The 16,405-nt window shown below is 47.9% G+C and overlaps 1 protein-coding gene across 1 annotated transcript in view; it reads right to left on the bottom strand.

Annotated features, from left to right (window-relative positions):
* Nucleotides 1–16,405, bottom strand: part of maml3 (mastermind-like transcriptional coactivator 3) — a 75,446-nt gene that overhangs the window by 37,399 nt on the left and 21,642 nt on the right. Inside the window, exons 2-3 of the mRNA XM_040186595.2 lie at nucleotides 2,189–2,911; nucleotides 801–1,721 (exon numbers count right to left, since the gene is read on the bottom strand). Coding sequence (XP_040042529.2) covers nucleotides 801–1,721; nucleotides 2,189–2,911 — 1,644 coding nt within the window. The remainder of the gene's footprint in view (nucleotides 1–800; nucleotides 1,722–2,188; nucleotides 2,912–16,405) is intronic.

Raw genomic sequence — 16,405 nt, 5'->3', positions numbered from 1 at the left:
AATTATTAAGGACACCTGACACCTGGGTGAACCACCAGAGCGCTCACAGTGGCCCGCGGCTGTCGCTGCGCTCGGGAAACAGAGTGCCCGAGGTGGGCCTTCGGTAATGACAGCGGCTAGCTCGGCTTAGTGGTCCAATCTCAGCCATCAGTCAGCTGTGACAGATTGGGGATATGAGCTAAGGAGCCGTTTAGCTTTGGTGTTTAGTGTGGTGTGTGAGTGCATGCGCTCGTGTGTCTGGGTTGAGGGGGAGGTGTGGGGGGGGGGGGGGGGCGGCTATCAGTGCTGCTAGTGTTGCAGAGGCATCAATACAGTGTCGACAGGCCATTTTCCTATGCCTATTCCCAGCACTGGCTTGTTGCTGGGGAAACTACCGCCATTTTACTTTCCACGGCTGCATGCCTGGAAGGTTTTGAAAAACAGCCATCTATTGTGTGTAAACCGTGCCGGTCAACTGTTTATTAAGCTCATCGTTTCCTTACGATTCGGCCATTTACATGTGAAAATGGAGTAAGTCACCTGTATATTTCATAGAAAACCTCGAGCTGACAGCAATAAAATGTGACGCAGTGCTTCAAGGATTTGAAAAAGCAAAAACGATTGGCTATTGGTCCCTTCACAAGGTCACGGGTTAAGTGCCCACTAACACCACTACAGTCTCCAGACATCAATGCTTTCTCTCTGTATCTGAAGAAGCCCTTCGGAATAAGAGCTAACTCTGCAGACACCGTCCTCCACGTCACACGTACAACGCAAACAACTTTTCCTCGCCACATGGATTGAATCTAAAGTTCCCTTACCTGTCCATGAGCCTGCATGGCGCTGTAGGGCATGTTCTGGTTCAACACCTTCTGCTTCATCAGCAACATCCTCTTCTGCTCCTCACTCAGGTGGGCGGTCTGCCCCGGGATTGGCCCCTGTGTCTGCCCGGGCCCCGCGCCCTGTCCGCCCCCGCCACCCATGTAGGGAGGCATCATGGGGTTCTTGACCTGATTGTTCCCTCCCATGGGAGGAGTCATCCGCTGGCTCATGTGGTCAACCCCGCTGCCGCTGAAGTGACTCAGCGGTTTGGTGTTGTTATAGGACAACATGGCTGCTGTTTGCTGCTGCTGTTGCTTGGACAGGGCGTTCTGGTTGATGCTGTTTGGCTGTGGCTGGCCCATCATACCCATGTGGTTGTGAGGGAGGTAGTTGCTCATGGGGGCCTTGGGCACATTGTTGGGGGTCATCCCGGCCACTAGAGGACCCTGTGGCGTGTTAAAGGCTTGCGGTGGGTACATCATTGGGCTGTTGGGTTTGTCTTGGTTAAAGGGACCAGAGTTATATGGACTGGTTGGAGCACCTGCAGGTGACCAGCTAGCTGCTTGCTGCTTCTGCTGAAGCAGTTTAGCCCGTTGCTGAGCCATTGCCTTGAGCTGCTCTGCTGGAGAAAGTTCAGGCGTCACTGGTCCAACAGGCTGACCTCCAGGGGCCACTCCTGCCGCTCCGGGTCCTGTTCCCACCTGACTTACCCCTGGGCCTGGATTCATCATGTATCCATTCCCAGGCCTAGAGACTGCTTGTGTCTGAGCCTGGGTTGGGGTCTGAGGGGAGCGAGCCACGCAGTTGTGCAACGGCGAACCTGAGGCCATGGCAACTGCTGGAGACTGCTGCAAAGGTTGCTGAGGTGGCGTCCCATTGGCAGTGGTGGCAAACTGAGGGCCTGACGAAGACGGTCGAACCTGAGGAATCCAAACACAAAAGAATCCTGTGAGTCGCAGGAACTATTAACTCTCAAATGAGTTCAACAAAATACAGGGTGGCCTTTACCTTAGTTCAGAATAAAGAACTATACACTATAACTATATTATAACCCCAAACATTTAAGCATTTCATGTTTGTTTCACCACACAGCTCTATTTATATGTATACGTGATTTAGATATGTCTAAACAGAAGACAAATGGCCTGATCAGCTATTTCTAACCATCAACTGGAATCCATGTATCAGGAATGGATCTTAAACGGTACTGTGTATTGTGCACACAGGTTATTATGGTGTTCTAAAATGTCCTCCAAATGAGTAAAACAGAAACAGATGTACTTTAATTCCCCATTTAGAGAAAACCTCATAATAATATTGCTATGTGACCAAATTCCCTAAGAGTTCTCCTGGCGTTGGACATCGGGTGTAGCCGCTTGGTACTGACCTGTGGAGAGCCCTGTGGCACTCCCTGTGGGGGCTGAGGAGGAGGAAGGGGCAGCGCCGCTGCTGGTGGAGCCGTTGCGTTCCCAGCGGCTTCTTGTGGGCCTGGTGTCTGATTGTTGGCCGGCCTGCCAAAATCTGGCTCTTTCTTGTCCTCGAAGTCCTCATTGAAGAGGTCGTGCATATCGTCCTCTGGCACAGTATTGGCCAGCTCATCGATTAGCTCCTGCCACTCTTGGTCGTTGAGGTTGATGTCTGAGAACAGTTTGTTCTGATTGGACAGGGACTGCGGATCAGAGGACTCCATCCCACCGCCGTCGTCCAGCGGCTCCTGCTTCAGGTCTTTGAGGAGGCCGAAGCTGTCCTCCAGGTCTAGCGAGCCATTGAGCTTCATGTCTGCGAGATGGCTGCTGCCGTTCTTGCCCAGCTCGTCAGACGCCTGACCCACGTGGTTGCCGTTGCCGTTTGTAGTGTTATTTCCGGTAGAAGTGTTGGGCCCGCCGAGTAGGGGCTTAATGTCCATTTGGTGATGCAGTGGAGATATGGGTGGAACATTACCGGTATTGTTGTTGTTAGGGAGACCTGTTAGTGAGTCCAAACCACCGGAGCCCTCCTTTCGTACCCGTTTGGTGGTCGGTGAGTAGCTGCCTCCATCACAGATGCCGTTCTGCTCTCCATTAAGAGGCGATCGTGCACTGTCCAGTTTCCTCTTTACAGTCTCCTGGAGCTGTAACAAAAATGACAGAGAAAATATATTAGGTCTAGGGGAGTGATGGCAAATGTTAGTAATATAAGGATTTTGCCGTGGCCTTCAGGGCGCTAACATGGGAAGCATCAAACCAAGTCAATAAGGCAACAACTGTCTTGTGAATGCGGAGGTGTGCTGAAAATCAAAAGATGTTCTCATGCATGTTTACATTTTATTAAGCACTGAGTAAAACATGGGCAAAGCAGCGCCCTCCATGAGTGATTGGCAGGCTGGACTCAAGGTCTTCTAAGGAAGGGAGGAAGGAAGGAAAGATCAAAAGAACAGCTTGTTCCGTCTGTGGTATTCTCCCGATCAATTCTGCCCAGTCTAAATCCACACCCCATTCTTAGCTGTACGGGAGACAGTCCGCTAAAGTTAACAGTCTCTGTCATGCCGCAGACGAGATAACAACAGGGTGCTAACAAACACTGGCTGGCAATTAAGCAAATCCCGATGATAGACTTGTGTTGAAGAGGAGAGCAGTTATGGAGGTACAGCAAACCGAAACACAGTCATGGCAGGAGAGAAGTGAGAGAAAGAAATAAGAGCGTGCCAACCAAATCAATAAAAATCCATCACCATTTTGGCCTTTTACCAAAACAAAGCATGTGTTTTCCATCACATCAAGAAAAATGTGCTTTTTGAAAACGCTTAAACAAGTTTAAACATTTATGAAACAGCAGCATCCCGTCGCCGTTGCCGACCTCAAAGCAAAGTGTAGAAAACGGATACACAATTGTGAACAGTTTGGACACACTTCCTCATTGAATTGAATGACAAAATGCGTTCAAACGTTGACCGGTAGTGTGTATGATTTCACCTCAACACATACATTTTCTAAGAAGGTTGCAACAAACTATTTAGAAATGTTTGCGCCAACTGCTCTGGGTTCAGAGTACAGATTCAGGGCGGGACAGCGTCAGCATTAGATGAGGACATGGCCTTCAAATCTGGGTGAGGGAGTATTTAACCATTACAACCTTCTTGTGAGTCTTTGTGTTAGGTCACCAAGCTGGTAACTCCCTGCAGCACACTGTCACTGGCACACTGTAGTCGTGTGCTGGCGGAGGGGTATGCTCAGGTAAACAATGGGAATTGGCAAACAACGTCATGGAGCATTATCTCTACCAAATGGGATGAAGGGAGGATTGGAAGATTTGCACGTGTGGACCACAAGGGAGCGGATACTGAATAGTAATATGAATGGAAATGTGTGCGCCTGATGGTTACAAGTCTGCAGGTGTCCACTGATGGGGGGGGGAAGGCACCCGGAGGCTTATGGCACTTCCTCATTAGCGACAAATTTCAGAACCAGAGGCTGTTTCCTAATAAGAGTGCATCAAAATGTTGTTGTTTTTTGCAATTTCCACAAAATGCAATAAACTCTCAATCTCAATTTTACTCCTAACTTCAAACACTGATGAAGTTGGCAGAGGAACAGCAGATGCTATTAAAATGATGGATTGGAAAGAGGGACCTCATTTGTGAAAGAATCTCTGGGTGCAAATTTTGTACAGAAAGCAAAGGTGTAAGATTTACTCGAAAAGAAGACAATGTTTGTATTAAAAACAGAGGCATGAGCTTGTCTATACTCCACAAAGATTGGATGATGAAGATCCAGTATCATTCATCTTTTCTACATAGGCGCTGAATTCAGTAGCATATAATAGCAGGTCATTCTGCCCCCATAGCTTAATATCTTGTATTGCAATTGATTTGATTTGTAAAAGAAATGAATGTAGCTTCCTTTTTAAAGGAGGTGGAATTAAATAACCAGTTCAGTATTGCAATGTAGGATAATTAAAACAAAGATGGCTGTAAAGAATATGTATAATGTAAAAGGAAAAACAGCACAAAGGTGAAACTCCTCATGCCTCCATGTGAGAGATTCAAACACACACACACACACACACACACACACACACACACACACACACACACACACGGGAAGCATCACTGCTTCCTGTGTGTGTGCAAATGCATGCTTAGCTCTTGTTATTCAGATGGAACAACATACAAAATATATTCAGATTGTATTCTGACCCTGAGGTGGACCCACTCAAGCTGGTAGAAGCACAAAGAAACTACATCACAAAACACACACGCGACAACACAAAGCACATAAATCCTCCCTTTTTGACTGTCTTGGTTTACTGGTGTGTGTATGTGTGGGGCGGGGCTGTCAGGTTAGCTTTCCCCACTCTTTTCCACCATGACTGACAGCCAGCCTAATTATATTTATGGCATGATAAACACCATTAGTACTGACAGCCAGAACTATAGTGTGTCTGTGTGTGTGTGTGTGTTTGTGCGTGTGTGAACTATTATGCCGGTGTAGCCATTAGGAGAACAACTGAGGAAAACACGGGAAAACACACATCTCCTCTGTCACGACACAACTTCATCAACTGTGTATGTGCGTGTGGTCCTGCAATCAATGGGTTTCAATAATTCAGGTCTTCTGAACACAGCTTTTGTGTGTGTTTCTGTGTTTGTGTGTGTGTGTGTGTTGACGGCTTCCCCTAAATGCCAGTGACTCATGTTGATAATAACGGACTCGGCTTTCAAAGCCCACCTATAAAAACTCCCGTAATTATTACCCAGGTGCCGTGAACTACAGCACCCTCCCACAGACACATGCACACTCACTCACAGACCCACCTGTAAAAAAAAAAAGAAAAGAAATCATTACCAGTTTAACCTACTTGATACAATCCTGAATAGTTTGAGAGAAACAAAGAAGTAGAACATTATCAGTATGCATAGATTGAGGAGCGGAACAGGATAAAAAAAACTAATATTAACCGCACCAATCCTTTGTTTCGTTTGTCGCTATTGGCAACCTTTACTCATTACGCCGCATTTATATATATATATATATATATATATATATGTTGTTATTAAAATCCTTAATTGAGAGAATCGAGTGTTGGCACGTGTGAGAGAAAGAGATATCGAGAGTCAGAGACAAAGAATTTTGGAGCGGTTTAATGAAGCCGGAGTGCTCAGCGAGCGGCCGGGGAAAGAGCGTCGGCATGAAAAGGACGAGAGGATGCAAAAGAGAAAAGACGGGAGAGAGAGAAAAAGGAGGACCGCGCTGCTCGTTTCCCGTCCTCTCTGTTTTCTTTGACACAAACACCTGCTGACTGCTCCTCTGTCGGCTCACGCAACAGACAGCGAGAAGGAGGGAGGATGACAAAGGTAAGAGAGAGGGAGAGAAACGCACACACATTCACACACAAGTTCAAAAGAAGGAATTATTTGTCAGGCAGATGGTTTTCTCTTCTTTCTTTTCTTTGAATTCAAGAGAAACAAGACCATGAAGAAGAAGAAGAAGAGGAGGCGGGGAGGTGTGTATGGGGGAGAGAGGAGGAGGAGATAGGTAGCTCGATGGGAAGGCGCAGCGCGCCAAGTGACAGCAGGGAGCAAACGATGAGAGGGTGATCAGAGAGGGAGGGAGAGGAGAGACACAGCGATGGAACCACTAAGGTGCTGTTGTTATAGCAACCTGCTGCTCTGGTGCTTTGTGTGCTGCATCCTCCGTCTTCCTCCCTCTCACCGATTCCCTCTCTTTTAAGGTCGAGCATCCTATCGAAAGCCGGAGCCTCAACGTTTAAAGAACACGTCGAGACAGTCGCATTAGAGGAGGACTCCATATGGAGGCAGACCTGCCACTTGACATGAGGATGCTGGGCCACGGCAGAGCCATTTTGAGTATGGGATGACACTCTTACAGCTACCAAAACATAGTGTGTTCCTCCTGATATTGATCACAAACGGTTTTCGGAAACCTAATCAAAAGCCACACGTCAATCAACTCCTCTTTGAAAATGAAGCAAGACATTTACTCCATGCCAGGCAGGCTCTCTTCACCCTTTCTGCCTCGCTGTCACATTATCTCCTCGTCCCGTTCCCCACACTGAGCGCAGGGGACAGTGCCGTCACTAATAGGCGGGATACGTTCGTGGCATTCACGAAAAAAAAAACACACAGTGGCTGCAAGGTGATGAACACTGTAAAAGACAAAGCAGAGTGCAGATGAATCCTGATCTCAGCATCACAAAAGGAGCATCCACGGAAAAAAAAGCCACGGAAGGAGCAATCCGATAACTAAACTGGACCTCAGACACCGGCGTCCACTGCTTATTGTCATAGTCTGCAGTTCAAATAAAAAGCAAACATATGGGAAATCTGTCAAAGAAAATTAATTATCAGCTACATTTGTAAACAAATCACAACATCGGTTGTGTAAGATGAATAATGTAGTGAATACAATCAGGTAGCACAGATCCACAAATACGGGTCGTAATTGTCCAAATTTCATTTTGTTTCCCTGGTGCAGGCAAGCATGTGCTTTGCCTGAAAATATGTGTGTGTATGTGTTGTGTGCTCGTTCCTGGTCTGACCCACTAGACTGTGAAATGAGTCAATTAAATCAAACAGGTCTTTAATAAGAAGTACCGCTGTGTGTGTGTGTGTATGTGTGTATGTGCTGTTAAGGAGGGTTATGACAAAAAACTCTGGCGGGTATCCACTACAGTATATTAAACTATTACCTGGCAGTAAATGCTGCGGTTAAGTGGCGGGGTCTCTAACTTGCGATAACAACTTCCAAGTTGGAAGAACGTCTTCATGGAATGACTGAAAAACTTGTAGGAAAATCACCTGGAAAAAATCATACTGAATGAACATTTAGGATTATTTTACACTGACATAATATCGAAGGCAGCTTGAATGTCGCAATCCTACAAAATCAGGGGTGGTGACAAAAACTAGAGCCCTTCTATTCTGTTGAATGATGGCGAGATGAGAAAGGTGGCACACAAGCCTTATTTGCTCTTACTAATAAAGCGAAATGGCCTCAAAGATTGACTGCGAGGCTCATTATAAAACAAATGTCACAAAGTCATTTGGGTGCGGAGGAATGGGAGGACACGGGCGCACATTAAGAGGGGAAACAGGAAAGAGTCTGTCCTTCATCTCAAGGGCGCTGGTTCAAGCATACGTCAGCAAGCATCTATCCTGCTGAAGGGTCCTTGAGCAAGTCACTGAAACCCACAAGAACTTGGTCAATGCCCAAAAGGACTAACTGGTGAGTAGACTAAAGATTCAGGGAGAGCTTAAGACCTTGGAAGGAATTAATGAGGAGATTGATACCACTCTCGTGTCTGTGCACTCATTATTTAGCTGGAGCCAGCAGATGGTTAGCTTAGCTTAGCATGACGAATGGATCAGTGGGGAGGGAACTGGGGGGGAGTAGCTCATGTCAGCCTGTGTCCTTGTCTTCCTTCTAACAAAGAGTTAGGTCAGTTTTGAGCGTACAACATTCATGGCCTCCACTCTGACACCTCCATATTTTTTGGAATGTCTTAATTCTGAAAGCTGAGCGTGTTTAGTCTCCCTGACCGCATCCCTGAACATTGGGCAACAGATGGACAAAACACACACGCACACACACACACAAAAAAGAGTATGGCCGTGAAGGACGGAAAGCACCAAGTAACAAAAGTAAGGTACAAACAAAAGAAACATTTGCCCACCATTCCACATAACGCTCTGTGTGTGTGTGTGTGTGTGTGTGTGTGTGCGCGCGCGCGTGCGCGAGAGAGAGAAAGCGCCCGCCGGTCTGCCTCCTGTACACACGGGGTCTGATGCACCCGTGATTTCAATACACACACACACACAACACTATTCTTCCAAACAACAAGAACTCCAAATTGTACCTTCCAATTCTGCAAATGAATTTCAGTTTGAGTGTTGGCAGATGTGAGTAACACACTGGTGTGCCTCTGGTTCGGGATACGCTGTGCTTTCAGAAATCATGTCCTGCCCAAAGGAAAAGTGTGAATGGAACTCTGGATATAAAGCCATGATTACTTATTACAATTATAACAAACACAGACAGTAAGAGTTATCAATATTATTAACTATTAACTGTTTTATGAATTCCATAGTTGCTGTGAGGGCTATGTTTGAGTACACTAAGGTGGTTTGGTTTATTACAGCTGTGTTATTTCTGTGTGTGTGTGTGTGTGTGTGCACGACAAAATATATTGTAAGCGTCCACATGTACATGTGTTATCAGCACTTTCAAACCTGCTGATCAGACATAAAACGCTAGGGGCCACAGAAAACCATCACTTTTCCCTTCCCCGACTCCCCCATCCATCTCCAACCCCCGACTCACTGACAGAGACCTTAGTCTTAGTCCTTGTGTGTGTCTGTGTGCGTGTGTGGGTGTGCTTGTGAGTTTGAGAGGGAGCGAGGGAAAGAAAAAGGCAGCAGGATAAGCAGCAGTGTGTGTAAACAGACACATTTACAAACATTAGCATTGAACGCACAGCTAATTATCATCCAACTCAAGGACGTGTGTGTCTCTGTGTTTATCCCTCAGAGATACAGTCCAAGTAAAAAAAAGGCCAAGCAGAGAGCAAGGAAGCAACAAAGAGAGAGAGAAAATGAGGGGACAAGTGAGGGGAAACTGTGTGTGTGTGTGTGTGTGTGTGTGTGTGTGTGTGTGTGTGTGTGTGTGTGTGTGTGTGTGTGTGTGTGTGTGTGTGTGTGTGTGTGTGTGTGGTTCCTGGCTGAGCAGCTCCTCTCTATTTATAGAGTTGCGGCTCTTTCCTGTTTCTGGAGCTGTACCATCACGCCAGGAGGGGGTGGGGGTGACAGAGAGAGAGAGAGAGAGAGAGAGAGGGAGGGGGGGGGGGGAGATGAGGAGAGGGACGTGTGAGTGGGTGTGTGGGAGGGGAGACCGGTCGTGTTTGAGTCTTTAGTAAATCAACAGATCCACCCAGCCCCCCCCCCCCCTTTTCCCTCCCTCCCTCTCTCTCTGTCTCACCCCATCCCTTCTTCCTCCCCCTCCCTCTCTAACTCAACAACATGGGCTCCGCCTGCAGCTACAAAGAATACACACACACAAGTGTGAGACGAGAAGAAGGAAAAGAAGCAGTCAAAGCTAAACAGGGGTAGAAGTGCCCGCTAATCACTTAGCGGGCACTTGAGCATCTGATGGCGGGTTAGAGTTCTGCCGCACAGCCGGACGCTGATAATGAAGAACAACTGTTCAGACATGATTGGCGACATGAAACGGCCGGGCAGACTAACAGCAAACAACTGTTGATCTATGGGCTCGTGGGGCCGTGTGGGACACATCGGTGTGACTGGAGATGTGTGTGTTTGTTTGTTTTTGTTTGCGGCGACACAAACTGGGATTCAATGTTAAGTCCCTCTGGAAATGGCACCGAACGAGTCCGGGACTTGTTCAAAACCGTTGGCGAGACAAAGCCGTGCTTGCAAACCGTCCCGCCCCGAGGGGACCATCGGACCCAAATACTGGAATGTTGTCACAGTTTTCCCCATAACATTGTCAGGCAATTTCTTATTTTTTGTTTTTAGTTCCTGTTAACAAATATCTCAATCAAATCCGAACGGGAGGTGCGTTGTCAAAGGAATTCCTTTGAAATGATTTTAAATCAGCTAATACTTTCAGCCCCGACGTTCTCCTTGGTAGCGTGTTATGTCATTACATACATTTTCATCAGGACATTCAACTCGTCTGCCTGTTGCTGCTCGCGAGTTCCTCTGATCTCTTGCACTTCACTCTGGAAGGTAAAGACATTGTATTGATGTGGCTACTGGGGTTTATTCAGTCTTATGCACATATGTAAAGAGAATAGTATAAAAGGGAAGGAGAGAAAGTGATGGAAGGGACAGGGGGAGGGGAGGGGGGGGGGGAGGGGGGGGGGCTGGCGTCATGGCCAGATTGTCAACCAGGAGGGGTCTGACAGCTGTGCGGTTGTGTATGTGCGAGGGAGAGGTAGAGAGAGGGGGACGTATTGTGTCCAACACCTGTCCTCCCTGGACACAACAACAAAGGAGAAGGCAGGAAAGGCCAGCTGAACCCAACATCAAACACGGAGAAGGAGCCCGAACCACGGACGGACCCGAAGAGAGAGAAACAACCGAGCAAAAGGAGAAGGAAAGGGGGGGCGGGGTTGAGGGAGGGACAGGTGGAAAAGGATCCGGGGGTCTTCACCTTGGTTTGCTCAAACGGAGCCACTTGTGTTTAATGACATCGGCAGCCATCAGACAGCGTATATTTGTCTGTCACATCAGTGGTATCGTTGACGAAACACACTCGTCGTGTTTCGGCAGAGCGGGGGGGGGGGGCTCTGACTTCTGCGGCGTTGTGCCACAGACTGGCGGCGTACAATTGGCTGCGGGAAGGGGGGGGGGGGGGGGGGGGGGGATCAACCCCACAGATTCATGGATGCTCAGTAGCAGGAACGGCGAGACCCCCCCCCACACGTTCCTTTTCACCAGCTTTCCCTCTTTACACTACTGCCTCTGAGCTGAGGGCGATGAGAGCGAGAGAGCAAGAGCTACCGTGAGGGAGAGCGGCTGCTATGGTAACAGATCACCGTGGCGGCGGCGAGCGGCGGGGCCCTGATGGCTACTTGGCAGCGGCGCCAGCGTCTCACTGGCTGTACACACGCGGCAGCGTGAACGAGTGTGTGTCTACCAGAAGTCGTGCTGAATGGGGAAGTGTGTGCGAGTCTCTTTTTGTCCGGGCGGGCGACCCTTTTGAGCTGATGTGTGTGTGTGTGTGTGTGTGTGTGTGTGTGTGTGTGTGTGTGTGTGTGTGCGCTCTGCGCTCCAGATGTGCTCAAGTCGCGCAGATCGACGGCCACGCGAGAGCACATCCCACCAGCTTGAGTCACGGCACGTCTCCTCGTCCCTGTCTCTGTCGCGTGTCTCCTCCCGTTGTTCCGCGATTAAATGAGCTTTAATAATCTAATAGCCTCCAACCAGCTTCATCACTTTGGCTCCGATATGTCGCTTTATGAAACCGCAGCAGGATGCTTATTCCAGCGCTCTCCTCCAACGCTTCTGTGTGCATAACTAGGTCATGGAGTAGTGTACTGCTGTTGCCTCGCCGCTGTGCAATTCTTGCAATCTGTGTGTATGTGTGTGTGGGGGGGGGGGGGGGGCGTTTGTGTGTTTGCTCAGTCTAAAACACACAGTTCAACTAGACCCGGAAAGAACAAAGTCCAACTTAGTTGCGAGCATTCAGGAAAGCAGTATGCATATGAGAGCGCCACACAATCACATAACACAATCGGTGAGTGTGCGAGGGGGGCGAGCTAACGGGCATCGCGTTGACTCCAGCGCCGTAGTGAATTTGCATTGTGTTCGGCTCGAGAGTCGTATTGTTAAGAGTTGTCTGGCCACACAGAGTCGTCCATTACAAACATTTTCAAGCAGCTGTACAGAAAATGACTGTCTGGCCTCTTTGGGACTCGTCTGTCAATTACATTTACTGAAAAGGAACAACTTCCTCTTTTGTCAGGCCTTGAATTGAGCAACATTAATGTGGTTTTGAAATGGAATGTATCCCATTCTTTGGACTCCGTCCTATTGGCAAAATATGCTTTCGTTCTACGTTAAGGTTGAATTCTTCACTTTGCTATCCTTTGAGAGGATGGAAAACCTCCAAATCCAAAGGCAACGATGGCAATAAATCTGACATCTTTTTATAAATCATCATGCTCGGCTCTCTGGTTTTGCTTTAAATAGTGAAGCATGGCTGAAATCAATTCAATTTCATAGTGGTTTTACATATTAGCGTATAACAGATAAGGAAAGCTGGTTAACTGGCAGTTAAATGTTTTAAAGGACCGCTCAGCAGCTAAACCTGCTCAAATAAGTCAAACTATAATTCTCTAAGCGCCCACGGAGGGTGGAAGTAACATGCGTTTCTCTCCCAAAGTAAGTAAGGAAAATGTATTTTCCCATGACACACCTGGTAGCATACACTAATGATTTTAGCGTTGCCACGTTCTCGTTCTTATTACCCCGTGTAGTTTGGTGGCATCCGAGTGTCCCAAAATAACACCAATCAGCGAGAATAATTGAAAACGTCTGTACGAGTCTGTCAATCTCTACTTTTGATAACGGAGGATGCTTTACTGCTAATAACGGATAGACATTTCTCCACAAAGATATTTATGGTTTATTTTCAGTCAAAAAACATTTGCCAAACTTCTGCTATTGCTCTTTTTATATAGTTTTATATAGGATGACGTGTAAATTGGAACTTTCGATTCCAAAATCCACCAACTTCTGCCCTCTGTCTAAAATCACGCCTCATTGGCCTCCTCTCTGTTTCTGTCCCTTCGTCCCCCTCCATCTATCCCGTCCTGCGCCATGCATCATCCATCTCATCTGTGCAGAGGAGGCAGACCCATCATTACCTCAGCATGCAAGTATTGATCCACAGGCCCCAGAGTGTTTGTGTTATTTTAAGATGCTCAGACCTGTAATCAGCGTGTTAATGATAGTTATCGCCAAAGCAACAAGCTCTGTGTGGTTATTCCAGGCCTGTGGATACCAGCAAGAGGCTGGCAGCCTGAAAACACACACTAACACACACGCGTGTGAACAGATACACATGTAAGAACACGTTACAAGTGCAGATGCAGAGGTGTTCTAATGAGGGCGAGTGGCGCTCTGGGTCTCATTGGTTCGAATCTGCAGGGTTGATCCCTTCCTGCTGTCTGTCCGTCATAAATATAAGAGCTCACACACACACACACACACACACACACATTATCTTGCCTGGGCTGTTGTGGTTAAGCATGTGGTGGATGTCATACCTGAGAAAGATGAGGTGTCATTTGGGCCCATGAGCTCCGTGGTTATGAAGATATCAGACACCTGCCGGCATGTCTGGGATGGCATCTTGCCGGTTTAGATCATCTTTTTTTGTCTTGCATTGACGGTTTTTCTAAAGTGATGTTTGTGTGCGTGTGGCCGTGCATGTGTCTGCACGCTGATGCCCATCAGCGAAAAGGGGAAGTGGGGCGGCTTGGCTGCAGGCTTTGACTCGCTGCGGACAAATGACTACAGCACATCGCCGAAACATGGCACTTTAACATTTCTACGATAACCAACCCGCTGTGTCCCCCCCCTAACACACACACACACACACACACACAAACACGCGCACCATGACTTCCTGCACAAACACAACATAAACATATATGCAGATACAATTCATCTTGATAAATTACAGGATGAGAGTAGTGCACCCCCACACCTTCGTTCCAAAAGCAAATCCATATCTATACACACAGACACACACAGACACACACACACAAACACCTTTGCCAGTTTGGATAAGCTCTATTTGGCAGTGTTGAGGAAGATGCATTTCAGAGGTAAATGACATCATTACCATATAAATGACTTCCAGCCAAACACATCTGCTAATGTAGCCACACACACACACACACACACACACACACACGCACACACACACACACACTCACACATAAATACAGGGTTACCCATTTTGGTGCAGCAGACTTTCACACATGTGCACACTCGGCCTTAACCACGCACACACAATTAACAAATAAAAAGTAACGTGGTTTAATGCCCTGGTCTAACCCAGAGTAATGTGAAATGACACCTATGCACCACACAGCACGGGCTGACCACGCGTTGTTAGCGAGGTGAGTCTTGAGCCCACTAATTAACATTGCTTGTGTGTAGAAAAAAAACTTTATTCACGCGGACGGTGGTGTGTGAAAACATATACGCCCTTTAACAGAGCTGCTGTGGCACATATTTATGTATTCGTCATTAAAAAAAAACACACCTTTGAGTTGGCCATTACCTAATATGTGATCTACCATGTCATACAGACTAGATATGAGCTCCCGCGTCATCTACAGACATGAAAAAAGAATGCGAAAACATTCTGCCATGTAACCTAACTACATTTGTACAACATGCACAGCATTATGTGAAGCTTAAGTCTCAATCTTAAGTAGTTTTCCAGCTGCGCCGTCCCCCCCGTGGCGAACACCAACAACAAAAAAGGGAAACTGTCAAAAACATTTCTCTACACGGTGAACGGGCTCGACACAGAATGTGTGTCTGTGGGAGATCTACGGTTGTGTGGCAACAAAGGAAAGCGCTGCCGTACCCAGATGCAGTAGCCTGCAATGTTGCAGCTGCATGCGAGCGAGGAGCTTAATGCGACGGGCACAAAAGAGGAGCGGGGCTCGCTGTGACACCAGACTAAGCTCGGGGAGAAGTACAGAAGCGGTACAGACGGCCACTGTCTTGTGTGTCGCGGCGGCTGCAACACAAAGCTGGCACCTTCTCGTGCTGCAGGGGACAAGAGGAGGCAGGTAGGCGACGCTGACTGCAGCAAAGCTTCGATGGCCGTTATTGTCCTCGAGACTAGGACGGCTTTTATCCGCTCTCCAGGCTCACAAAGAGGAGAGGGGGAGAGAGAGAGAGGCGGGGGGAAGAGGGGGGGATAAAGAGAGAGAGCACACAGACTGCCTGCGGCTCGCTTTCAACATCTCAATGACTACATGCTCTCTCTCCCTCTCTGTCCCTCCCTGCCTCCCTCCAATGGTCCTCCCCACCCTCCCTGTCTGTAATACTGCCTTTTCCTCCTCCTACTCGCTCTCTCTCCCCCCTCATGCCCCCAGGCCATAAACATCCGCATGTCACACACATGGTATGAAACACAATGAACACACGCGCGCACGCACACAGCTGCAGACACACACGCAGACACCACCAACACTGAGGAACACCAGTCTCAGGCTTTGTTCCAGAGCGCTGGTTCTGCGGTCCTGAGGAACCACTCATGCAAAAAAAAAAGAAGGGAAAAAAAGAAGCCTGTGTGTGGCAGCTGCATGCGCATTCACACACGTATGGCTCCCCCCCCCCCCTCCTCTCCCCTCACTGCAACGACCGCCCTCCCACCCAGACTGTCGCTTCTTAACACCATCACTTATTCATGTGAGTGAACATTAGAACAGGACTCTCCCTCTCTGTATCTCTCCATCTCACTACAGTGTGTGTCTGTTTCAGAGGAGGGGGTTTGTTAGTGGTGCATAATTACATGCGTTTTATTGTAGTGTGTTCGTGTGTGTGTGTGAGAGTGTGTGTGTGGTGGGAATTCAGGAGATTCATAACCACATCACACAATAGAATCACCCCGACAACCAGTTTGCTCTTTACTTGTCGTTTACTCACCGATATGTGTGTGTGTTTCAGTGAGTGTGTGTGTGTGGCTGAATGGGTCTCTGGCTGTTGGGGGAGAGAACGAGGAGTCGTGCGACAGAGAGGATGAGAAATAAGAGGCAGAAAGTGAAAGCGTCAGAGGAAGTTATTAATTATTTTAGCTCCTATTAGGAGCAACACGTCGAGTCGATACCCCTGGAGACGTGTCATGAACGCCTCTTATTGTTCTCTGGCTGACATACGCCGCTCTCCTCCTCCCCCCTCCCACCTCTCCTCCCCCCTTTACCCAGCCTTCTCTCCCCGTCACATGCACCTCCCCTCTTCATTCCGACTATGACATGCCGTTTTCGTCCTACCTAGCTCAATTTCTACACGGTCTTTTTTTGGTGGGGGGGGGGGGGGGGGGGGGTTGCTTTCCTC

The sequence above is a fragment of the Gasterosteus aculeatus genome, chromosome 9, assembly GCF_964276395.1.
Source record: "Gasterosteus aculeatus chromosome 9, fGasAcu3.hap1.1, whole genome shotgun sequence".
NCBI classification, from domain to species: Eukaryota; Metazoa; Chordata; class Actinopteri; order Perciformes; family Gasterosteidae; genus Gasterosteus; species Gasterosteus aculeatus.
Note: the sequence above shows the minus strand (reverse complement) of the source record. Positions and strands in the feature narration are given on the sequence as shown.